At 41.5% G+C, this 25,970-nt stretch overlaps 1 protein-coding gene across 8 annotated transcripts in view; it reads left to right on the top strand.

Moving 5' to 3' along the window:
- SYNE1 (spectrin repeat containing nuclear envelope protein 1) overlaps positions 1-25,970 on the top strand; it is a 498,487-nt gene that overhangs the window by 435,626 nt on the left and 36,891 nt on the right. For all 8 annotated transcript variants that reach the window (XM_075862881.1, XM_075862877.1, XM_075862879.1 and 5 more), the window contains 7 exons: positions 17,042-17,204; positions 19,089-19,276; positions 20,419-20,569; positions 22,035-22,217; positions 24,072-24,209; positions 24,750-24,941; positions 25,463-25,796. In XM_075862881.1, coding sequence (XP_075718996.1) covers positions 17,042-17,204; positions 19,089-19,276; positions 20,419-20,569; positions 22,035-22,217; positions 24,072-24,209; positions 24,750-24,941; positions 25,463-25,796 — 1,349 coding nt within the window. The remainder of the gene's footprint in view (positions 1-17,041; positions 17,205-19,088; positions 19,277-20,418; positions 20,570-22,034; positions 22,218-24,071; positions 24,210-24,749; positions 24,942-25,462; positions 25,797-25,970) is intronic.

Genomic DNA, 25,970 nt, shown 5'->3' with positions numbered 1-25,970 from the left:
AGCCATGAGATCCCAAGGTTTTGCTAGCTGTCTCTCCAATCTAGTGTTGGAGTGGAACTCTGTGTTGTGTTTCCAGTCTAGCAGATGTCTACTCAGACAGGCCAGGTTATAACCCCGGATGTTAGGGAAATTGACCCCTCCTTCCGCCTTCCGCATCATGAGTTTCGTGAGCGCTATTCTCGGTTTCTTTCCCCCCCATATGAATTTGGTAAATGATGAGTTGAGTATATTGATATCTGAGTGCTTGACCAGAAGTGGAATAGTCTGGAGCGGGTAGAGTAATTTCGCAAATCCTGACATTTTGACCAAACAGCTCCTTCCCATAAGTGATAGAGGTAGACTGTGCCATCTCAGAAGATCTGCTTGGATATCCTGTATAAGGGGAGGATAATTTAGATCATATAGGGAGTTGGGTGCTCGACCCACCTTAATACCCAGATAAGTAATGTTTGGCTTTGCCATCTCAACATCCAGGGTGGCTAGGGACCGCCTATATGCTGGGTCCTGTGTTCCCAAATCTAATAACTGGCATTTTAACGTGTTAACTTTGTACCCTGAATAGCTCCCAAAGTCGTTCAATGCCTGGAAGATACGCGGAACATCTTTAAGGGGGTTTGCGAGAAATAACAAGATGTCATCTGCAAACAACGTTTCCTTGACCTCCATCTCCCCCACCCTTATGCCCGTATATAGATTGGATGACGCCAGATAACGTGCCAGCGGCTCCAAAGCCAGATTGAACAATAGTGGCGATAGCGGACACCCCTGTCTTGTACCTTTGCACAGACGGAATGGTTTAGATAGAAAGCCCGGTGTGGAGATTCTAGCCTTAGGGTCTTTGTAAATGTGGTGTAATAAGATCCTGAATGCCCCCGTTATTTCCATCCTATCCAGGACTGCATCCAACCATTTCCATCGGACATTGTCAAAAGCTTTCTCCGCGTCTAGTAAAAGTAAAGCCGAATGTTCCTCCGGAAATGGGTTATGCTGTACTCTATCTAGCACTGCCAGAACCGTCCTAATGTTAGTGACCGCCGACCTACCTTTAATAAAACCTACTTGTTCTGGGGCTATGAGAAACGGTATTATATTCGCTAACCTATCAGCTATGATTTTGGAAAGGAGTTTAGCGTCCACGTTTATGAGCGATATGGGCCTGTATGACCCTGGTAGTAGGGGATCCTTTCCAGGTTTTAGCAATAATTTCACATAAGATGTGTCTGCTGATGGTGGTAGTCCCTCCTCTCCCAGAGCATTGTTAAACAAGGAGACCAGAGTCTCCGTAATCTGTTCCCGCATTACTTTAAAAAATTCGCCGCTCAGCCCATCTGGGCCAGGTGCCTTACTATTTTTAAGGTTTCTTATTGCCTCATCTACCTCCTCCCTTGTGACCCTGGCATTTAAAAGTTGCAGCTGTTCCGCGGAAATGACCGGTAAAGTGACCTTGTCTAACAGTGTGTCTGTCAGCGGAAGGGAAGATGTATCAGAGTACAGCTCCTCATAGAATTTGGCCAGGATGGTGTTAATACTAGTTGGATCGCATGTTTCTCGCCCATTATGATCCCTCAGTTTCGCTATGTGTTGCACTGAACGTTTCCCTCGAGCCATATTGGCCAAAAGTTTACCCGCCTTATTTCCAAACTTATGTAAAGTAGCTTCAAAGTCTCGAGTATGCATTGTTTCTTTCTGAGCTGCCCACTCATCAAAAGAGTGTTTTGCCTGAGTCCAGGCCTGTCTAGCATCCAATGTAGGGTGTGCCAAATATGCTGTATAGGTTGCCCTCAGTGTAGCACTCGAGGCATTAAATTTTTGCGTTATTTCCCGTTTTTTGCTGACGGTATATGCCATTATCCTCCCCCTCAGCACTGCCTTGGCCGTATCCCAGAACAGTGAGGGATCATCTCTGTGTCCTGAATTCGTCGCCGTGTATTCTAACCACCACCCCCTTAGCTGTCTCACAAAGGTGTCATCAGTTGCTAAATGAGCCGGGAATCTCCATATGAAGTCTGATCCTCTGGGATATATTTCCTGGAAATCTACCCGTACCGGGGCGTGATCTGAGATCACTAGGTCCCCTATCTCGGCAACCCCCAGCCTCGGTTGTAATGTTGGGGATATTAAAAGGTAGTCTATCCTGGACCAGGACTGTTGAGCGTGGGAGTAATGCGTAAATTCCCGGGCATCCGGGTTACCCCTTCTCCAGGGATCTATTAAGTGTGTTCTTTCCATCAGGGGTCCTAACACTCGGTCCTGTTTTCTGGGGGCCCTTGTAGGAATGGATTCCGTGCTTTGTGAATTATGTGTGCGTCTATCCTCCTTGTGATCAGAAACTGAATTAAAATCACCTCCCACTATTTTGTGCTGGATATTATCTGACAGAAGGGCCCTCTCCAAACCATTGAAAAACTGAATATTATCACTGTTAGGTCCATACACGTTATAAATACTTAATACCCCGCATGGTGTGCTTAGAGCAATATGGAGCAGTCGCCCTTCCTTATCCGCATCAGTGTGAATTACCTCATGTACCAGGTTTCTATTTATTAAAATAAGTACCCCCGCTTTACGGCCACAAGCTGAAGAGCCGTATACTTGGCCCACCCACAATTTTTTCATGCGGTGGAAGTCGCTCTCCTCCAAATGTCTCTCCTGAAGAAGAGCGATGTCTGTATGGAGTTTTTTTAAGTGACGGAGTACCATCATTCTCTTGTTAGGGGACCTGAGCCCCTTTACATTCCACGAGGTCAGCTGCATAAATTGGGCGTTCCGAAAAAGTTCACTATTGACTGGTCATATATATCTATTTCTATGCAAAAGTGCTTTGTTGCCTTGGTAGCCGCTCGGCGGCGTCTGCTCCAGACTGCTCCCAACATTACAATAACAACATTTACATTTGGTGCCAGAGAATTGGCACAACCTTTAACAACAAAATGCCCATCCAGGAATGTCACCAGCATTTCCTGTGAGACAAACTTTAAATTGGCATACATAACTTCACTTTTTTCTGGTCTGTGACCCCTCCCCCCCTCCCCTTCCCGCCATCTTTTCGTGACATACTGGATCTTCATATTTTAAATTTGAAAATATTAAAATAAGTTGGACTTCCTATACATCACGGGTACAAGTGCTTATGCCTATTATAGCAGGAATTTTGTCGGATTAACATCCCACCAGAACCAATTGCCACATGAATATATAAGGCACAATCAAATGCGCTCATGGAGCCCCTATGAGATACTTATCAGTCCGGGATGGTTGCAGGCCGGTGTTCTGAGCGTTGTCGGTGTGGCGTCTTCGATGATTCTGCCCGTTGGTTGGGTGAGGAAGTGGAATTGCGGGCGATATCTGACCATGTACAGTCCCTCGGTGGAGATACTGGTGCCCGGGGTCCTTCCCCTCCTGTACCTTGACTCGCCGTCTCCTCTCCCGATTTTCTAGGGCCCCGAAGTCCAGGGATCTTGTCTACATATAATGCCGCCTCCTCAGGATTGTGGAATACCTTGGTGGCGCCATCCGTCTGCATGATCCTCAAGGTGGCCGGATACTGTAGCTGGAATTTGATTTTGCGTTTGTAAAGGGAGGTGCAGACCCCTCCAAATGCTCTCCGACGCCTTGTGACTTCTGCCGAATAATCTGCAAATAGGATGATTTTTGCACCCCTTATATGCAAAGGGTATTACGGTTCCGGAAAGTGCGCAGAAGTTCCTCTTTATCATTGTAATCCAAGTAACGCATGATCACCTGGCGCGGTCTGCTTTGCGGCTCTCCTTTGGCGTTAGCGCTCGGGCCAGGGGGGCCCACTCGGTGCGCCCTTTCCACTCTACAAGATCTGGTCAGGCCTAGCGCTTCTGGTAGCTCTGTCTCGCAAATGCCCTGGAGAAGCTGCGGTCTAATATGTTCAGGCAGTCCCACTATCCTTAGATTATTCCTTCTGGAACGATTCTCAAGATCTTCTAAGCGGTCCCTGAGTTTTATGTTATCTCGCATTAGGTCTCTAATGCAGGTATGTGCCCCTGCGGATTCATCTTCCATGAGGCCAACCCGCTGTTCCAATTCATCTAGTCGATTGCCATGAGATGTCACCTCATTTTGGAGTTTTTGGAGCGTTGTTGTAACTGTGGCTATTAGGGAGTCTCTGATGTCGGGGGCCAGTTGGGTAGCCACCTCAATTGCCAGCTTCCGATAATCAATCTGCGAGTCAGTCATTACCAACGGCGATAACATTTCCCTCTGTATTTCTGGGCTCTGGGACCGGCTCTGTGAAAGTGATGGCTGCAGCGGCGCCGCCATCTTGGATGGCGCCTCACCTCGTGTGCTGTATTCGGCCAGGCAGGAGATCTCTCTGCTGCCGCTCCGGAGGAGATATCTCTCCATAAACTGCCCGGTTCTTGTCACCCAACTCTCCTCCAAATGCTGGGGTGGTTATATCCTGCGGGTGTGTGGCGTCGATGGGTTAGGGGATCAGGGCTTCAGGAGCTCATGCAGCTCCGTCCTCACATCCCAGCGCCGGAACCGGAAGTCGTCGGAACTGTTTTAATTGAGAACAATTTAAGACCAGGATCACACACACAGTTTTGATGCAGTTTTTGTGGCAGTTTTTGGCTCAGTCTTTTGAGCCAAACACAGGCGCGGTGGACACAAAAAACGGAGCCAAAAATGGCATCAAAACTGCTTGTGTGAGCCTGGCGCAAGAGATTTTTAGTTTTCAACTTCTTATATTAAACTACACAACTATACATTCAACATGTGTGTACCATGGTTTAATTTTTAAGACTTCCTTCACACATAGTATTTTGTGGCATTTTTTTCTATTCATCCCATTTATATGATTTTATTTTCCTATAAAGAAGCCTTTCTGAAGAATGTTAGAAAAACACCACACCTAAAGCATTCTGCGTTTAAAAAAAACACCACTGACTCAAATAAAGCATTGTTTGTAGTGCGTTCTTTATTTTGCTATAGACTTTCAGCTAACATCTGGCCAGGAAAAACGGCACAAAAAATGTGTGAATCCATCCTAAGGGCACATTCAGACATGGCGGAACTTTTCCGCTGCAAATGTTGGTGCAGATTTGGGGCAATTACGCAACGAATCTTCAGCAACATTTGCCTATTTGACAGGTAATTCAGACTTTGCAGATATTACAGCGAACTTGCCACAGATTTCAGTTTTTGTATTGCAAATGCTGAAATCCGCGGTGAAATTCCGCTTCTTCTCCGCAACGTCATGAGCATGGTGCAGAGGGGAAATTCTGCACCGCAGCCTGATTTCCGCACAATTATTTTCTGCAACGTCTGACCTAACTTTCCTAAAAATGTATAGAAACAAATGTAAAAAAACGGCTGCTGCAGAATTCCACTGCGGACTGTCCGCAGCGGAATTCAACAGAAATTCCGCCACGTGTGAATATGCCCTAAGGCTGTATTCACACGGTGCGGTTTTGCAGTGTGTTTTTTGCTGCATTGCAAAATCGCTGCAATCGCGGTAAAAATGCATGCATATTTTCAGGGCAGTTTACGGCCGCGCGGCAAAAAACGTGACAATGGTATTTCACATGCCCCAGATTTTTGGATTTAGATGTTTTGGAAGGAAGTGCATGGATTTCTGCAAGCTCCACCAGAAAAATGGGACAGTAGGCGTAAGGCCACACGGTGCGGCAATGCTGCGTTTATGTTGCGTTTTTAAACCGCAGCAAGTCATCTTTCAATAGAAGTCAATGGTGACATTTGTGTTATGGACAGACTGCTGCTATAATATTACAATGTGTTTTTTGTGAGGTTGAACGTATCTTCATAATGTCCGACCGCATGCAGTTAATGACCGCGCTGCCAATGTTGTTGCTGATCTGCTTGCTTTTTTGCTAACAGTTCTGCAATACATTGTAATGACCTATATACAGGAAGCACCTACCAAACTCCAACACCAGTGAAAACTATGTCCATAAACTATGTGCGGAAAAAACCCGCAACAGAACTGCAGCATAAGGCCGGATTCACACGAGCGTGTGCGTTTTGCGCACGCAAAAAACGCGACGTTTTGCATACGCAAAAGGCACTTAACAGCTCTGTGTGTCAGCCCCCTATGATGCGCGGCTGCGTGATTTTCGCGCAGCCGCCATCATTATGACACTCCATTTGGATGTTTGTAAACAGAAAAGCACGTGGTGCTTTTCTGTTTTCATTCATAGTTTTACAGCTGTTGCACGAATCACGCGCGTTGCACGGACGTATATCCCATTCGTCTGAATAAGCCCTTATAGAGACAAAAAACGCATGCAGTTGACCGCATGCGGTTTTCATACACAACGAAACTGCGTCAACGAAGCACCGTGTGGCCTTAACCTTAGGCCTTATTTACACGACGGAGTGCGTTTTGCGCGCATAAAAAACGCTCTAGTATAGGACATGCAGTGAGTTTCACGCAACGGACACACACTGCGTGAAAAACACTGAATGGCCCCATTGACTTGCATAGGTCCGTGCTACGGGCGTGATTTTCATGCGCGTATCACGGACGTGAAATACGCTTGTGTAAATAAGGCCTTACAGAAATTTCTTCAACAAATTTGCCGCAGGCAAACTAAAGGCCCTTTTACACTGGGCGATTATCGTGCAGACGAGCGTTTAAACAGGGCAATTATCGTCAACGAGCGTTGTATGAACAGGGCAGCGATCAGCAGATGAACGAGCAAAAGCTCGATCATCTTCTGATCGTATCGTTTAAAAAAAAGTGAAATATTATCGATGTCGGCATTACATCTCCCTGTGTAAACAGGGAGATGCGCTGAAAGAATAAATAAAAATAGAAATGTCAGCTCACCCTCACAGGTGCACAAAGAAGACAGCGATCTCCACGCTATAGGAACAACATTCAGGAGGAAAAGATCAGCACTCCTTGTGGAATTTTGAAAAAATACATCTTCTTTATTTATTTATTTAAATAGCCAGCGGAAAAGCTGAACAGCTTAAAGTGGACAAATTACATAAAGCGTCTGTCCCCTCTAGAGACGCGCTGCCAACATGATGATAATGTATGGGGACGAGCGATCGGAGTAGCGACCGCTCGTCCCTATCCATAGCTCCGTGTGACAGGAGCAAACCAGCGCCGATCAACGATGTCGTCCGGCGTAAAAGGCCCTTTACCCTTTAGGATATGTTCACAAGTGACAGATTTGTTGCAGAGATTTCTACTGAATGGGGCTTGCAGAATTGTTTTTTTTAAAATTAATAATGAAAGCAAGAAAGAAAATCAATGGTAATGCAAACGGAAGCGATAGTTTCCGTTCAGCTATCCGTTCCTCTGATGGAAAAGGTTGAACGGAACAGATGAACAGAACCCGAAGACTGATGTGAACAGGCCCTTAGAGATGAAGAACGTCACAACGCAAGTGTAAATGAGGCTAAATTGGTTGATCAAGATTAGAAAGCATGGTCAGCGTCTTTTCTCAGAAACAGCGCTACTCTTGCCCATGGGCTGTGTTTGGTTTTGTTATATTATCTGAGGTAAAATAAACCAGGGTTTTACTTTGTCTTTTGAGAAAGTTTGAACTTGATTGACGTTTCTTTTCTGTAATGTAATGAGATACAGCGGCCATGGCATTCAGACTTAGGTCTTATTCAGACGAACGTGGGGAAACTCGGACATGAAAAACTGCCTTTTTCACATCCGCGTTGTCCCTGTGCGGTCCCATTTTTATGGATCACCATATTGAGTTTATGGAGGGTTCCAGGAAAACAGAAGAAAATAGGACATGTCCTATTTTTCAATGGACCCTTCACATGGTCCGTTGAAACAACGTCCGTGTAAACGGCCCCATTGAAATACATGTGGATTAAAAGAGAAAAAGATGGCGCTCCATAGCGTGGAACCTTAGTGGGTTTGGATGAGCATAAAATAAAGTTGAACTGCTCACCTGGTCAGGATGTGCTGAGCAGGCACAACTCTGAATAAGTGAATAAGCTGAAATGATGCAAGTTGTTGCTTTCCCTGGTGCCAAATCCGTGAGTGACGGCCATAATTCAGATGCAAACAGTAGGAAGAAAACACAGGGCGATTGTAGCGCTGCTAAACATCACAAACGGACTTCCAAGTAAAGATGGCGGTATGTATTGGGAAATAACAGACAACGTGTTTCAGCTCTGAACCCTAAACCTTCATCAGATCCTAGTGAAGACTCCAGTTCAGAGCTGAATCGCGTTGTCCGTTATTTCTCAATACATACCGCCATCTTTACTTGGAAGTCCGTTTTTGATGTTTAGCAGCGCTACAATCGCCCTGTTTTTTCTTCCTACTATTTGCAATTGAAATACATGCGTCCGTATGACGGCCGTTGTTTTAACGGCCGTCACACGGACGTATTCAACGTTCGTCTGAATAAGCCCTTAGATAACTCATAGCGTAGGCATAGAGTTGATCTTGATAAATTAATGATATGGGTCAAACGCAGGTATTCTGCTTGCTCATTTCCATCCATCAAGCTTATTACAAGGGGCTTGAGTTATGAGCAGGCCTTGTTGGCTCTATAAAGTGTTTCAGCTACTGTATGCACATTCTTTAGCTTTAGTCCACCATTGGTGTCTAAACTGTGGTTCTCCAGGTTTGAGGAAACTACAACACCCAGCATGCCTTAACAGCCGCAGGCATGGTAGAGCTTGTAGAGAACAACAGGTTTGAGACTAATAACCTATAGTAAATAAAATAGCCTGCGTGATATGTTTGAGTGATTAGATAGTTCTATACGTCAGTATGTTCTATAGTACATTCGATATCTAAAAGTATACATTTGATTTGGGATAATAAGTTGGGGTGTAAACATTTGTGATTACATTGCGAGCTTCCTGCAGCCCTGTTCTGCTCTGCAAGGACACATCGCATTTGCAGACAGCATTCCTGGAGACAGATCCTCCACATTCTCCTGAGTGGATCCTTTTTATAGAAGCATGAGCAGTTGTCCAAACACTCATTCTCACATTGCAGTCCCGAGTGTTGTACTTATTCACTGATCTCATTTCTCTTCTACCTACAGAAGTGAGAGGTCTTTACTATACAGTGGGCATTACTTGCTCATGGTTTTGTTTTTCCTAATGAGTACGTTCATGGTGCTGGCAGCAGCCATTGCTGATTTGGGTGCGCATAGAATGGCGGAGGACAGCATTGAGGATTCCGAGCTCCCGGACTGCGACTGTGATGTCTCAAGGCAGGGATTTTGTTGTACTGTACTTTTCTTGCATGCCCATTTTGATTAAGAATGAATTATTGATTTCTCCAACATATAAAGAAGGTCGAGTAGACTCTGAGGCTTAAAATTCTAGTTTGTTTTGTTGCTTTTTCTTGATGTGACAGTTGTTTTTAAGTGTTAGCATACTAACCGTTTAATGACGGGGAATGTTTTCACTTTTTGGGATTCTGCATTCTAAAAGTATTTTTGTTTTGTTTTTTAATGCTCAATTTACCCCAACATTTTTTATTTCTTTTTTTTTTTTTGCGGGCTTTTTAATTGTTTAAAACTGGAAATGATATAAGTTCTTTGTGTAGGTAAATACTGTAGGTTTTGTTTTTCATGCTATGTTTTAAGGTAGTTTTTTTCATTGAATAATATTTACCACATAAATTAATCCTCTAATTCTACCGTTCTTATCCATGCTAAATATGTGTACTTTGTGAAACGTACAGTGTTGAGGACAAAAACCCCAGTTTAATTTTATATGTAGCGCTGTCCCTTAACTTTAGACACAGCCTCTGTACTTGGATGATTACATTTTTAGTGAAAGCGCAACATCAGGTAGGGCCCAGCTAGAACAAGTAAAAATTGGTGACCAGGGGTGATTTTGAGGTCATGTATATTCTTCATGACTGGAACAAATACACACATTCAGAGTAAATGCCAATAACATCTTCTTTGCATGCCTCCAAGGTCTCCCTCTGAACAGGGAATCCCTGTGACATCATTAATAACATCACAGGGTTCCCTATTAACCGCCAAAAGTTAAAGTAGTGGCTTCTGCATTTGGGGACACAGCGCATATTAGCGCTGTGTTCAGAGTTTGTTAGTGACAGATTACTGATTATTTTGGTTCTCAGTCACCGTATAGGTTTGGGCTGTCAGTGTGACCGTCCAATCCTGCCGATGGCACTGCATGCAAGAGTGTGCAGTGCCATCAAAGCCATTAAATAAATGGACATCTGCAGACGTACTGTGCCATTAGCCCGATAATTTATCAACTGTCTATGTAACGCATACATTACATGATTTACATTGCAATTATAGATTTGATATAACATACATAGTGTTATGCACAGGTGCCTGAATATTACAGAACCCACCTTCTCATGCTTGGATTTAAGCTATTGACCCTGAAAAATCAATGCTTAGCTGTTGTCCTTCATACCCTTTGTGTTCGATACGTTAGTTGTGTTTTGGTGATAACTTGGTTTGGTACCACTACTTTACAGTACTTTATGGTATTGTGTATTGAGTGCCTGGGTATCTGTATTGAAGACAAGAATTCAGCTTCATTATCTTGCATGAACATTCCATCTGTATATACACAATGTCGTTTTGGGTTTCATATCACATATCCTGTCATGTGTCTACTCTAAGTCACATATTAGGCGTGAGTGATGGAAAGTATGCGTGGCACTATAAGAGGGATGTGATATAGATATATAGATATGTATAAATATATATGCCTCTGACAATAATAATTTTCTAAAGCTATAGAGAGGCAAATATATGCAGATTGCGGAATTTTGGGGATTTCTTGCAATATACTAGTCTTCAGCTGCTTTGTGATATTGTATAGTACTCAGTTTTGGATTACCACTTAGCAGATACAGTGCATGTGTTATGTTTTGTGTTACCAGCTCTAAGCAACCGGTCTGATGGGTGTTTGTAGTAGTCTAAATATACCCTGGAAAGTTAGAGGTCTGTATTATGCATTGTACTGTCATACAGATTTGGATTAGATAAAGTTACACTTCATTGCTGTTATCATTATATCAGTATTCCTTTGGGCTACTTTATAGTAGATAAATGAAAAGATGTATTGTAATAGTTGTGTTTTTATCTTCTATAAATGACCAAACGTTATTTTACATAAATAGATTTGGGCATTAGTACTTAATACTTTTTTGCCTTTCCCCAATTAACCTCCCCTATTTACTATATTAAAAACCATCACATCTCGTAGAAAGTCTTGTAACACCCTATATTCATTTGCGTTTTATATATATATATATATATATATATATATATATATATATATATATTTGTGTGTGTGTGTGTGTGTGTATGTATATATATATATATATATATATTTATTTAGTTATTTATTACAGCATTCTTTAGAACTACTACTTAGTCTACCCTGATTAATTTGTTAAATAAAAAAACAATTTGTAATGGACATCTAAGAATTTGGGATGTGTGTGTGTTCATATACCCAATTCTTCAAAATTTTTATTTTTAGGCTAATAGTTTCATGTGTTTACATACTATCTATATATAATGTCTTCTTCTTTATGTAATAATGCTAACCATGGGCATTTATTTATATCTCCTTTTGCTAAATTTGCTATCTAAAAAAAGACTGTATCCTAATAATCTATGATCCATTTACACTCCCATTTGGTTTACTTTCCCGACATTTGGGGCATACCCAGACATTTGTTAAATTTTGCTCCCACCCCCCTTATGAAAATCAAAAATTCTATATCCTCTATGCATTGTTTTCCAGGCAATTTCTTTCTAAATCTCCGATTTTTTCACTATAGTAATCTTAGCCCATGCCTGGACAACCTTTTCAGCTATCTCACTATGAGAGCTTTCCAACCACAAATAGAAACTTAGTGTAGTCGTGTTTATTATTTCGAGGGTCTGTGACAGGGTAATTTTTTTTTTCCTAGGGACATTTAGGGTGTGGCAACTTTGGTGGGTGTGTCTTATGAGAGTGTAGCTTATCTGTTGGGTGTTGCAAGTGGTGCATGACTTTCTTTCCAGAATTTCTGCATACAAATAAACGGACACAAATTTCTGCGCTAGTTTGGCTGACAACTACTATGGTGGCCTGTATCTCTCTCTGGTTATCCAGTTGTTTACAGGCAGGTGATGTCTCACTTTATCACTAGGGCTTGGCGATATGTGCTGACCACTACTGGTAGCGTAAAAACCAGCGTAGATAGTGCCACACTCAGTGGCCCTTGTAGATGGTGCTCCACTCTGCCCCCAGTAGATAGTACCATGCCCTGATTGCTGTTGATAAGGCCACATGGCCCCCCGAATAGATAGTGCCACAGTGCAACACAGTCCCCTCTGTAGCTTGTGCCACACAGTCCCCTCTCTAGCTGGTTTCACACAGACCCCTCTCTAGCTGGTCTCACACAGACCCCTCTGTAGCTGGTGCAACACAGACCCCTCTGTAGCTGGTTCCACACAGACCCCTCTGTAGCTGGTGCCACACAGCACCCTCTGTAGCTGGTGCCACACAGCCCCCTCTGTAGCTGGTGCCACACAGCCTCCTCTGTGGCTAGTGCCACACAGCCCCCTCTGTAGCTGGTGCCACACACTCCCATCCCTGTTGATGGTGCGCCCCCCTTCCCCTGTAGATAGAGCCATTGTGGCACCCTCTAGGAGGGGAATCCTCAACCAGAGCAATTCTGACGTTCTGGTCGGGGATTTCTTTCCTGGAGGAGCCCCTGACATCACTGTCCATATATGGAAAGTGACGCCAAGGGCTCCTTTGGTAAGAGAGACGGCAACGCTGTGGCCGGGGATTCAGCTGCAGGAGGAGCCCCTGACTTCACTGTTCATATATGGTATCCTCTATAAGCAGAATCTCCCGCCAAAGCTTTGCCGATGCTCTGGCTGGGGATTCTGCTCCAGGATGAATGAATGGCAGAGCAGGAAGCAGATAGTTTTCTCCTCTGTCATAGTATTCAATTGTATCTGCGTCCTAGGGAGTGTTGGCAGCTATGATAATGTGCAGCTTGCCACTCAAAAAAGTGCTCACTCGGATGTGCTCTATCGAAAGCCCACTCCAATCTATTTCCCAACCCTTCGAGTCAAATTGCCCTACAAAGGTCAGAGACCAGTAGAGGTGAGTGTGCTCAAAGGAGTTGGGAAAATAAATCCATGTGCACCTTACTTGTCTAGTGGGTTTGCTATCCCCAAGAGATTTTTAGGTGCCCTTCAGGATTAGAGATTTTAGGTGCCCTTCGAGTCACCACTCCGGGGGGCACTTTACATCACCACCACCCAAACTCACCGACCTAATGGCAATCGATCAGGTGGATCTAAAACACCCAGGTCTAAGCCACTTTATGTATAATGGCTCTAATCCCAACCACTTAAAAGAACAGAACTTTACATGATCTTAGCCAAATGGACTTTTATAGACAAAGTCATTTTGGTTGTTCTGTAACTCTCTTTGATTTCAATGTCTGATTTTGTCTGATAGACACACCATAAAAGTTTGTAAGAAAATCCTGTTTAACCCCTTGGTGACATCCTACGTAAAATTACATCAGATGTGTGCCATCCCAATTAGGCGTGGGCTCAGGTGCACCATACGCGGAAAATGCTGGCTATTTCAAAGAGATGGACCCGTGCCTGTAATGGTCGGCCATTTATCCCCTCAGATGCAAATAGAGGTCAATAGTGATGGCAGCATCTGAGTGTTTAGACAAAGGCTGCTCCCTCTGTCCCCCGATCACCCCTCCCCCCCACTGAATAAATTGCGGGCTGACGAATGGTTGCCAAGCCAGCCGGAGGCCTTTTGAAGGGCTCCAGGTCTGCGATCAGTGCCCTATTATTAAGATCAGAGAGCATTGATAAAAGCAAAACGCTGCAATACATTAGTATGCAGTGTTTTGCACGAGCGGTAAAGTCCCATCAGGGACTACAAAAAAGTAAAATATCTAAATCTAAAAATAGCCAAAAGTTTTAAAAAAAAAACTCCCATTTTTCACAAAAAAATGATGTAAGCAATCAAAAATTCAACATATATCTTTGGTTTCGCCGTTTCCGTAAAAGTCTGAACTATTATAATATCATATTATTTAACCCGCATGGGTGAATGCTGTAGGAAAGAAAATTTTCCCAATGCAAGCATTGCTGTTTTTTGGTCACCTCACTTCTCCCAGAAAATGAGTAAAAAGTGCTAAAAAAAATACTACCAAGAAAAACTACAACTCACCCCGTAAACAACTGCGTGATCGACAGAAAAAGTAAAATGTTATGGGGAAAACATTTTACAATAAGAAAGCAAAAGTGAAAAAACAAAAATTAGCAGTGTCTTTAAGGGGTTAAAATTTAGTTCTGAGTTAAAAGTCATTTAGTCAAGCAACAGAAAGTCTTCAATCTCTGAAGAATTAAAAAAAACACCTTTGTATGTTTTAGTCAAACATTCTACAACAAATACAGTCTTATGAAGGTGTTAATCATCTTCTCACTTCACATTTTGCAAAGTGAGGAAGAGTTCATATATTTTTACTGTGTATATATCTCTATACGAGGGTGAGTCAAAAATTATCCGCACCCAGGTTATATTAAAACTTCTGTTGGTCTTATCAGCTATTTCCGTACGAGGTCGCTGTCTCCCCAGTCACTTCTGTGCAGGTTTAAACGTGTTACGTCTATTTATTTATGACTGCGGTGCGAGAAACAATGGCTGCCCCAATGTCTGCCCCACTTGTGATTTTCACTAAAGAAGAGCAGCATGCAGTGATTTGTTTTTTGAGGTCTGAGGGTGTGTCTAGTTCCGATATTTATCAAAGACTTTGTGCACAGTATGGAGAAAGTGTTTTGCTGTGTAGAAGTGTGTATGTATGGATAGGGAAGTTCAAGGAAGGTGTCAGCCATGAAGAAGGAGCCGAAAGCCTGTCTGATCATGACTGATGACAACATTGAGCGTGCAAGTGAACTGATTCTATTCGATAGACTATAACCTGTTTGGTCCCCTGTAAGAAGCTCTACAAGGACGAAGATTCACATGAACAGGTGAAGACATCGGTGCATTTGTGGCTCACAGCTCAGCCTAAGACATTATGAGATTATGTTGAAAAATGGTGCATTTGTATTTTCTGAAAGCTGATTAAAATAAATTCTACTTCCAGAGTGCGGATAATTTTTGACTCATCCATATATACTAGTCCTTCTCAATTAATTAGAATATCATCAAAAAGTTAATTTATTTCAGTAATTCAATTCAAAAAGTGAAACTCATATTATATAGATTCATTACACACAGAGTGATCTATTTCCAGCATTTTTTTCTTTTAATGTTGATGATTATCACGAACAGTTAATGAAAACCCCAAATTTAGTCTCTCAGAAAATTAGAATATTAAATAAGCCCAATTTAAAAAAAGATTTTAATACCGAAATGTTGGCCTACTGAAAAGTATGTACAGTATATGCCCTCAATACTTGGTCGGGGCTCCTTTTGCAGGAATTACTGCATCAATGCGGCGTGGCATGGAGGCGATCAGCCTGTGGCACTGCTGAGGTGTTATGGAAGCCCAGGTTGCTGTGATAGCGGCCATCAGCTCATCTGCATTGTTGGGTCTGGTGTCTCATCTTCCTCTTGACAATACCCCATCGATTCTCTATGGGGTTTAGGTCAGGCGAGTTTGCTGGCCAATCAAGCGCAGTGATACTGTGGTTATTAAACCAGGTATTGGTACTTTTGGCAATGTCGGCCGGTGCCAAGTCCTGCTGGAAAATAATATCAGCATCTCCATAAAGCTTGTCAGCAGAGGGAAGCATGAAGTGCTCTAAAATTTCCTGGTAGATGCTGCGCTGACTCTGGACTTGATATAACACAGTGGACCAACACCAGTAGATGACATGGCCCCCCAAACCATCACTGACTGTGGAAACTTCACACTGGACCGCAAGCAACTTGGACTGATGCCTCTCCACTCTTCCTCCAGACTCTGGGACCATGATTTCCAAATGAAATGGAAAATTTACTTTCATCTGAAAACAGGACTTTGGACCGCTGAGAAACAGTGTTGGTCCACTGATCGCCTCCATGCCACGCCGCATTGATGCAGTAATTCATGCAAAAGGAGCCCTGACCAAGTATTGAGGGCATATACTGTGCATACTTTTAAGTAGGCCAACTTTTCGGTATTAAAAATCATTTTTTAAATTGGGCTTATATAATATTCTAATTTTCTGAGACACTAAATTTTGGGGTTTTATTATGTGTTAGCGATAATCAACAACATTAAAAGAAAAAAATGCTGGAAATAGTTCACACTGTGTGTAATAAATCTATATAATATATGAGATAATTTTTTTTATATATATATATATATATATATATATATATAGATCCAACAAATGAGGCAGCACTCTGAGGTATAAGCAAAAAAAGTGGTGGTGTTTTATTGGTCCATAAGTAATGGCAACGTAATGGACCAATAAAACACCACCACTTTTTTTTGCTTATACCTTGGAGTGCTGCCTGATTCTTTGGATCTACTGGTTTTGGGTCTTATGGTCGTGACCCAGGCGGGCGTGCACCCACATTCTATTGGGGCTGTGCGGCTGACATTTTTTTGGACATTACATATATATATATATATATATATATATATATATACATATATATATATATATACAGTATATATTTATTTGCCTTTACTTTTCCTCTGTTTAGTGATTTGTTAATAGGAAGATATTTTCAAGTAGGCCTTTAAAGGGTTGTCTCTTTAAAGACATGGTTGACATTGGTTGTATAATGTAGCGATATGCCACCAATGTCCTTGATGAAAAATCCCCTTTAATGTGTGTCTTACTGTATGCTGGGACATCTGTGATAGCTTTATCAATGTGGTTTGGAATCTGGTAATGTAGAGGTAGAATATTAGATGGTTTAACATTAATTTCTGTATGAGTTCAAGCAGTTAAGACCTCTGTTCATGTTAATAGTTAATGTACACTTGATGAAGAAACTTTACCTTAAGCTCACAGTTTGAAGAGCTGTTGATTTTAATCAGTTCTGAAATAATAATGGGTTTATTTGCACTCCACAGAGTGAAGAAATTAAAGGAGACATTGCTTGCAGTGCAACAACTGGATAAGAACATGAGCAGCCTAAGAACATGGCTGGGTCATATTGAGTCGGAGCTGTCCAAGCCCATCGTCTATGAAACCAGCGATTCTGAAGAGATAGAAAGGAAGCTTAATGAACAGCAGGTAAACCCTAAATAAGTATGGTACATCACTCCTGCCTAGAACAGGAGGAAAAGAGTGAAACGGTAAATAGCATTGGCTCCACATCATGGAGGTCTGAGTGTACGAACACACTTGGCTGTCAATGCGCCAGCGGTGGAACTAAGAAAAGCAGCTCAGTGGCCGCCATTCAAACAGGTATGTTACCATGATTATCCTGATAAGATGGATGAGAGAAGCTATGCAACACTAATATCTTAAATGCATGGTGTATGAGGCTGCTGAATCCTTGCATTCATCATTTCTCCTCTGCATTTTTAAGATTGTTCTAAACTTGTTGCAGTTAAACATGTAATCTAGGCCTCAAACATTTTATTTTTATTATTTTAGATATCAATACAAGTCATTCTATGTGCCCTGAAGAGGATAATACATTCAGTTCAGTTTCAGTGATTGCCGTTACATTTGGCTACTACCATACTGTTTGGCACTCACATTTTGAGTCAGTAATAGCCAGGAGATATTAGATTGACCCTCTCTCTTCTCCTGTGATCTGTGTTCCTCTCAGCTACAGAACCACTGATTAGAGGGGGAACAACTTAACTGTGTGCGCAAGAATCTCTGAGGCCCAAAGACACCCAGCTATAAAAATTTTATTTTTTTGCTGTGTTTTTTGCCTGCGGTCAATTAATCGAATGCAAAAACCGCAGACAAAAAATGCTGTAAAAAACAGTCAAAACTAGCGCCGCTGGTTTTTCTGCCTCCCATTGATTCCAAAGGGAGGTCAGAGGCGGAAACCGCTCAAAGAAAGAGCATATTGCTTTTTTTCCCCAAAAGAACAAAAAGCCACCCAGGAAAAAAAAAACACCTCTGCCTCTCATTGAAATCAATTGGGGACAATCTGGGCCATTTTTTGGCGCCGATTCCAATGTGGTCTCCGCATGAAAATCAGCGCCATAAAACTTTGTGTGAACTGACCCTTTAGGAATAACAGTTTCATAAAGGTTTTATTTTGGATGTTGGTTGAGGTATACATACATTAAAAAGAGTGCTAGCTAAACATAACAATTGGGCAGTAAGCGCACCTTCATCTGATGGTCTTCTGTGGCAAGCACCATTTAGATTTCGGAAATACCCTTAAATACTGTACAGAAATGCATGGCAATAAGAGTGGAGTGAATGTCCCGTTCATGTGCACTAATGGCATGTACAGTATAATGTCATCATTCTGAAGAATGGATGATTTATACCATGTACTTTTTAGTTTGACCAGTATGTTGCACGGCTATAATGAGGATATAGAATTTATTTCCCTACAGATACTACGAGTAGCAAAGTTGAGCTATACATGAACTCTATCAGGGACTGCTTTCTGAATTCAGGACTATATATCATACAATGTAATGGTTGTTTAGAAACTAGATGGGTATTGGCCTGAGACTTAGTGGTCTTAAATGATCTTTACAGCCTCTTGCAAGTGTGTATGGCTCAGTTTACTAAACATTGGACAAAGTCCAGTTGAGATTCTTTTAACATGAAACACTGAAGGACAGAACTTGACAAGTTCTGGCAGGTTCACAAATACCTTGGATGGAATAACCTTCTTAAAGTTTATGTTAAATTTATTACATCCCCAAAGTATATGTTATGCGTGTTTCATATTGTTGTTGGAAAGTCATTTAAGCATAGTATCATTGAAATGAGAAGATTGGGTATCTATAGCCATTCCTGGACTGGAAATGTCTTAATACCAATACGCATAAATATACACTAATATTCCAGGTAAAATTGCAACGTGCACTGAAGTTATTGATGTGGTTGTTTGTGATTAGAAGCTACTCCACGCATGGCATCTTATGGGTACAAATGTTTTGACAGAAGTTTGACACGTTGAGTCATCTATTGCAGGAGCTGCAGAGAGACATAGAGAAACACAGTACAGGTGTTGCTTCAGTTATGAATCTCTGTGAAGTTCTTCTTCATGACTGCGATGCCTGTGCCAACGACACTGAGTGTGATTCCATCCAGCAGGCTATTCGTAGTCTGGACCGTAGGTGGAGGAACATCTGTGCCATGTCTATGGAAAGAAGACTCAAGTAAGCAACATAAACACAAACATGCATGCATAGTTAGGCTCGATACTCGATGGCTATAAAAAAAAAAGGAGCGCATAACAGCGGTCAGCCGCCATACGAATGCCCCATCCACACAGGATCATACATTGACTAAGTGCCTGAGGAAGGTCATGGTATTGACCGAAATGTCGCACTGTCATTGGCTATAAATATAATGAATTATTTATCTGCAAAATAATTTCCACTTTGGTGTGCATAGTGCTTTTTCTCCATTGGATCGGGTTGGGACCCTACTTATGCACCCACGCCTTAACCTAGTGCTATCCGAACCTTGCTATAAAAAAAAAGGATTGCACTCAAGCTCCAGCTTTTCTCCACTTTTCCTCATTGTGGGGAAGAAAAGTAACAACCACTCAAGATGCCATAAAGGCCTCAACTAGTTAATTGATCCTTATCCACTTGCCCCTGCAGTGCCACTTATCAGACCCTCCGATGGCAGCCATTCACCCATAGAAGAGAAATAAAATCCGTATATAAGCATGCACATTTCTGTAAACCAAATCCTAATCTCCAGATCCGGCCTAAATACAACCCAAGCCATTCTACTTTCTTTTAACTCTTCACGCTCTCCGCTTCAGTACTAAAGCCTCTATCTCCTCTGTAATTCACAAGTCATCGAACACTCTCCCACTGTGCAAGACTTTAAACACATCATTTTATGTATGAAGAGGTGTTTGCATGGACAGTAACTGTATTGCTTTCATCCATGTTAATCTAACGTGGAGCCCAGTTACTCAGCACACTGTGCCATGTGGGCATAGACTGTGTAGCAGAGTAAACAGTGATACACTGGCATACCGGCCTCATTCATTCACTATGTTCAGCGAGCTCCAGCATGTTTATAATGCCCTTTTGTTCAGTCCTCCGTGTACTGCTTCAGTTAGAAGGCAACTGGTTTAATCCAGCAGAAGCCGTTGTACATCTCTCAAGTGTAAATGCCATGACCTGGCTAGCCGCCACCGGGTTTTTTTTCTTCACTGCCCCATCTGTTGCTTGTAAATCATTTAGTGGCACACACAAGGCTGTGCTTTGACTTGACCAGGTAAGGTCTAATGCTACGCCACATGCTGAGGTGTCATTGTAACAAAGCTTTCTGCTTATAGAATTGAAGAGACCAAGAGGCTATGGCAGAAATTCCTGGATGATTTTTCACGGTTTGAAGACTGGCTGAAGATTTCGGAAAGGACTGCTGCTCTTCCGAGTTCTTCTAGTGTGCTATATACAGTGGCCAAAGAAGAGCTGAAAAAATTTGAGGTCATTTTACATTTTAAAGAAAGAAAAATCATTAAAATGTTAACAATAAGTTATGTTTAAACACTACACACACTACATGTGTTCTATTGACCCCTTATTGTCAAATAGCAAATTCTCCTTCATTCCTTGGTAACTTGGAAAAAGATACAAGAGCGTGCTTGTAAATTGTCCATGAGTCAGTGTGATACGAGTCACATGAAAAAGTCATATGGATTTTTTTGTCACAGCTGTCTGCAGCTTCCCAGCTGCCACTAGCTAGACACCTGTTCCTCTTCATAAGAGATCCTTATTGCAGGAGCAGCTGACAGAAATGAAGATTTGTTTTCATGTAGTTGTGTGTGTATATATATATAATATATATATATATATATATATATATATATATATATAATATATATTTATATATATATATATATATATATATATATATACTGTATATATATGATGTGAGGATGAGAGCTGAAACATTATAACTTATTGGTCTGCATTTACTTTATATACACCTCACATTATTGATGAATCCATAAAGCAATCTTATTTTAGACACTGATCATACCTGAATCGTATGCACCCATATCTTATTGATATAGTCACTGTTGTGATATTTCCTCTAAAGAGATCTCAGTGCCTTGGTATCTTTGATATCTCTCACTTGTAATGATATGCATGATAGGCAGCGTCAGATCACTTCATTTCATGAAGATGAAAGTACTGAGTACTAAAATATGCTAAAAATAAATTTATGTACAGATGTAGCTGTCTTCACCTCGACTTTTAACGCATTAAATACAGAGTCGCCAGATCTTTTATCTTGAGTTTTTCAATGGCTTTTGTTGTGTGATATCACGCTGCAGCAAGTTATCATAGTCAAGATGGCTACATCCGTAGTATAAGTACAGCACATAGACAAGGGGAATGTTCCCAAAGGAAAGATACGCTGCAGATTTTCCATAATGGAAAATCTGCAGCGGAGTCTCCAAAAAACACAGGTAAATCAGTGCATTTTTGCTGCTGCAGAAACGCAATGTAGCTGCAAAAATTATTGTGGCTTTTCCTGCAGCGGTTTCACATGAGGATTTAATGTGAAGCATTGGTTGTAGGAAACATTATGTACACCTACGGATTTTGATCAGTTTCCACTGTGTAAGCGCTGTACAAACTGCACCAAGACTCAACTTGTGTATTTTAGTGCAGAATTTTTGCATTCAAGTCTATGGCCTAAACACACAGCATCTCCGCTCAAAGTACGCAGCATAAATTGACATACTGCGCATTTGAAAGCCACACTACACAACTTTTCTGCATTTTTTTTCCGCAACGTGTGGCTGAGATTTGCATAAATCTAATCCACTTTGGTGTTACTGTAATTTCTGCACAGAATTCCCTTGTGGAAATTTCGTAGGGTATCCTGCCTATGGGAACATACCCTAAGGATACATTTTTAACATGTGCATATATGTTTTAGGCTTTCCAAAGGCAAGTTCATGAGAGTCTTACTCAGCTAGAGCTTATAAACAAACAATATCGGCGCCTGGCTCGGGAAAACCGCACTGACTCTGCATGTAAACTAAAGCAGATGGTCCATGAAGGAAATCAGCGGTGGGACAACCTGCAGAAAAGAGTCACCTCCATTCTCAGAAGATTGAAGGTTTGTTTTAAATAAATGCAATAAGGGCCTGTTCACATCAGTGTTGCTTTTCCGTTCATGGGTTCCGTTGTAGTCGACTACGCTATTGTTTCCGCTAAAAAAACTGACACCTTACTAAAACGGAAACAAACGGAAACCATTTGCAACGGAAGCATTACCATTGAAATCAATGGTAGTGCAAACGTAAGCTTTAGTTTCCGTTTGGCTTTCCGTTCCTGGGTTCCTCCGACAGAAAGCTGCCACGGAACCCATGAAAGGAACCCAACGCTGATGTGAATACAGCCTCAGTTCTCAGTTGTCGTTTGTTGCATACATTTAGAAATGTAGAGCAATACATCAGCACTATGAGTTTAGCTCTACGTACAGAAATTAACCTTTTGATATCCTTGACTAAGAATCCTTCCTATTCCAGAACTGTATCCAGGAAAAGTCTAAATCTCAATCAGCTGAGCTTACTGTTATATAATGGCCACACCCACCCATATATCTTCATCTAAAATTAAAAATACTTAACACAACAAAAATCGTAACATTATTTATATGGAAAAGTTGTAGTATAGTATGCTATACTGATCAAAATTATTTACCTCTCTTTCAATTTCAGTTACATTCATAAATGTTCAGCTCACTAAAGGCTCAGGTTGCAGCTGCCCATAGAAGTCTATGGAGAGGGGAGGGTGAGGAGGGAGAAAGGTGACAGAGAGACACACAGAAAAGCTGCTGCTGCTTTTATTAAGTGTTGTATTTCACCCTGGTGCTGGACTCACAGCTACACTGCTCATTACTGCTGTGTAAGGCCCCATGCACACGACCATAAAAACCTCCGTTATTGCAGTCTGCAAAAACTGACCCATTCACTTCCATTGAACGTGGACACCTTTCCGTATCGCTACGGATGAGTGTCCGTGCCGCAAAACTGTGCTGGGAATTATGGAGCATGTCCGTTCTTGGTCTGCAATTGCAGCACGGACTCCTCCATAGAAGTCTATGGGGGAAGCCAAAATTGCGGATGGCTACGGAGGTGCATCCGCAAATATGGATAGCCATCTGCAAATATAGAAGTGTTGCTAAGGCCCCATGCACACAGCCGTGCCCGTAATCATCCCCATGCGGGCACGGCCGACCGCCACCCGCATTTTCGGGCCGTGCTCCCATACAAAGTATGGAAGCACGGCCCGCAAAATGCAAAAGAACGGACATGTTCCATAATTTTCAGAACATTTATACGGCACGGACACCCATCCATAGCGATACGGAAAGGTGTCCACGTTCGATGTAAGTGAATGGGTCCATTATTGCGGACCGCAATTGCGGTCGGCAAAAACTGAGTTTTTGCATGGGGCCTAACGACACAAAGGGGATTTCCCACTAACCAGGCCTCTTTTTTTTTCGGATCCGTATATTCGGATGCAATACGGATGCACTACGGACCGTATTTACGGATACCATTCAGCAGAAATGGGTACTTTGCTGATGATTTACTGATGACTATAAAGCAATACGGAACCAACCGTATTTACGGTTAGAATTTGCGGATACGGTCGTGTGCATGAGGCCTAATGTCTTATATGTGGCTGCTGTTTTGGAGGGTGTGCTACAAAGTGCTGGAAATCAGGATGTACCCTTCTCTATGTGTGCAGTGTATAGAAGACATGATAGCAGTTAGACTTCAACCCTAGCTTAGGGAACTGAGAATTAGAAATGGAGCCTGCAGAGGGGAAAACTGCAAAATAAAGTGCAGGATACAAGTCATAGAATGGCCAGATATAGTGTTATTCCTCATGTCCACACATATGACAGCTTATTCTGAAAAGTTAGGTACACTTTAATCAATTCTGGTTGCTATCTTTACAGCATTTTATTGGTCAGCGAGAAGAATTTGAGACTGCTCGTGACAGCATTTTGGTGTGGTTAACAGAAATGGACCTTCAGTTAACCAACATTGAGCATTTCTCTGAATGTGATGTCCAGGCAAAAATTAAACAGCTGAAGGTAAGCAGTAAATTATTATTATCTTGATACTGTAGGGGAATGTGAAATTCCGCCACGTGTGAACCCAGCTTAACAGCAGAGATCAGAGACATCTCTGATCTCCGTCGTTTAACTCTTTACATTGGGAGATCACAGACTTCACCAATGGGATCGTTTCAAATAGATCTATGCCATAACACAAGATCATTTGCTTGTTAAGTTTATTCATTGTTCATATAAGCACTAAAGAAAACTCAAAAATGGAAAATCAGCTATTGCATAATGTTTGTATGTGTTCTCAAACTGCATATTATAATGGCAACTGGAAATGATTCATTATGTGATCTCACTAAAATAAAAATTTCTAATCCCTGTTATCCTTGCTATCATGTTTATGTGGAAGAAAAGTAGACTATGGAGTAGGACAGTAGGTACAAGCAAAATTATGGAATTGTGGAAAGTTTAGTGAAGGTTAAAGAGAGTCCAGACAGTAATAGAGATAAGTGATCGAATGATATCATTGTTTTTTGAAAAATCTCTCATAACCTGTTTTTCCGTCAGGCCTTTCAGCAAGAAATAGCATTAAACAACAATAAGATTGATCAAATTATTACTCAAGGGGAACAGCTCATAGAAAAAAGTGAGCCTCTAGATGCAGCTGTTATTGAGGAAGAGCTGGATGAACTTCGGAGGTACTGCCTAGAGGTCTTTGGTCGTGTTGAACGATATCACAAAAAGTTAATTCGTCTTCCGGTAAGTGTGATTCATATTTTGATAACTTCACCTTTGGAGTAGCATATAGTGCCTGTGAATAATAAAATATGAGGGCAATGGCAAAGAAGAGGTGATGCCTTGCATGACTGGCCTTATTGGCAGTATTGTCATACTAGAATGGGTGATATAAATACTTATTACAGGATGGAGATGCTTATATAACAATATTAGTTTATCATGATTTATGTGACAGCTTGGAAAGTAATTTTTCTTAAATCTTATTATTGTCTTGATTTGGTCACTTGAATAATTGTCATAATAATAAGAATTATACTTAACAATTTTCTTAGCTTTGTCCACATTACAAACACTGTCGTTTTTTGAACTACTTTGGGTGGCATCTTGTTGTTCATTAGGTGGCCAATAGGCAATGACTTGACCCTGCATCAGTGGTTACAGCCTATTATCTATGTAAAACGTGCATCCAAAAACAGCAAATCTGAAGACATTTAGTCTGTTATTAGTGGATAACTCCTTTCACCTACTGTTGTTTCATCTAGTTGACGGATGATGAGCATGACTTCTCTGATCGAGAAATGGATGGTGATGAAACAGCTGATCTATCTGATCTACCATGGCACACAAAGACTACCGGTGGCTCACCCTCACCTCTACCTTCATCAAACCACTCATTGTCACTAATTGTTCCAATGAGGAGTGAAAGATCAGGGCGGGATACTCCTGCAAGCGTGGACTCTATCCCCCTGGAATGGGATCATGACTATGACCTCAGTCGGGACTTTGAAACGGCAATTTCTCAAGTATTACACTCAGATGAAGAAGATGATGAACAAGTCAAAAGTTACTTTTCTCAAGGAGCAACTGGTTTAACAGGTAATGTTTTTTAGTGTATTTGTTCTTACATTTTAATTTTCTTTTATATAATTATAATTTTACTTACAACAACTGTTCAGGTTAATATACAGTTTATACTGACCTTTCTAATGTCAAGACTGAATATACTATATTTTAAAGCATATGATTAATTGAGTGCAAGTCACCATTTTA

The sequence above is a fragment of the Rhinoderma darwinii genome, chromosome 4 (genome assembly GCF_050947455.1).
Source record: "Rhinoderma darwinii isolate aRhiDar2 chromosome 4, aRhiDar2.hap1, whole genome shotgun sequence".
In the NCBI taxonomy this organism is placed as follows: Eukaryota; Metazoa; Chordata; class Amphibia; order Anura; family Rhinodermatidae; genus Rhinoderma; species Rhinoderma darwinii.
This window is presented reverse-complemented; position numbering and strand designations above follow the sequence as displayed.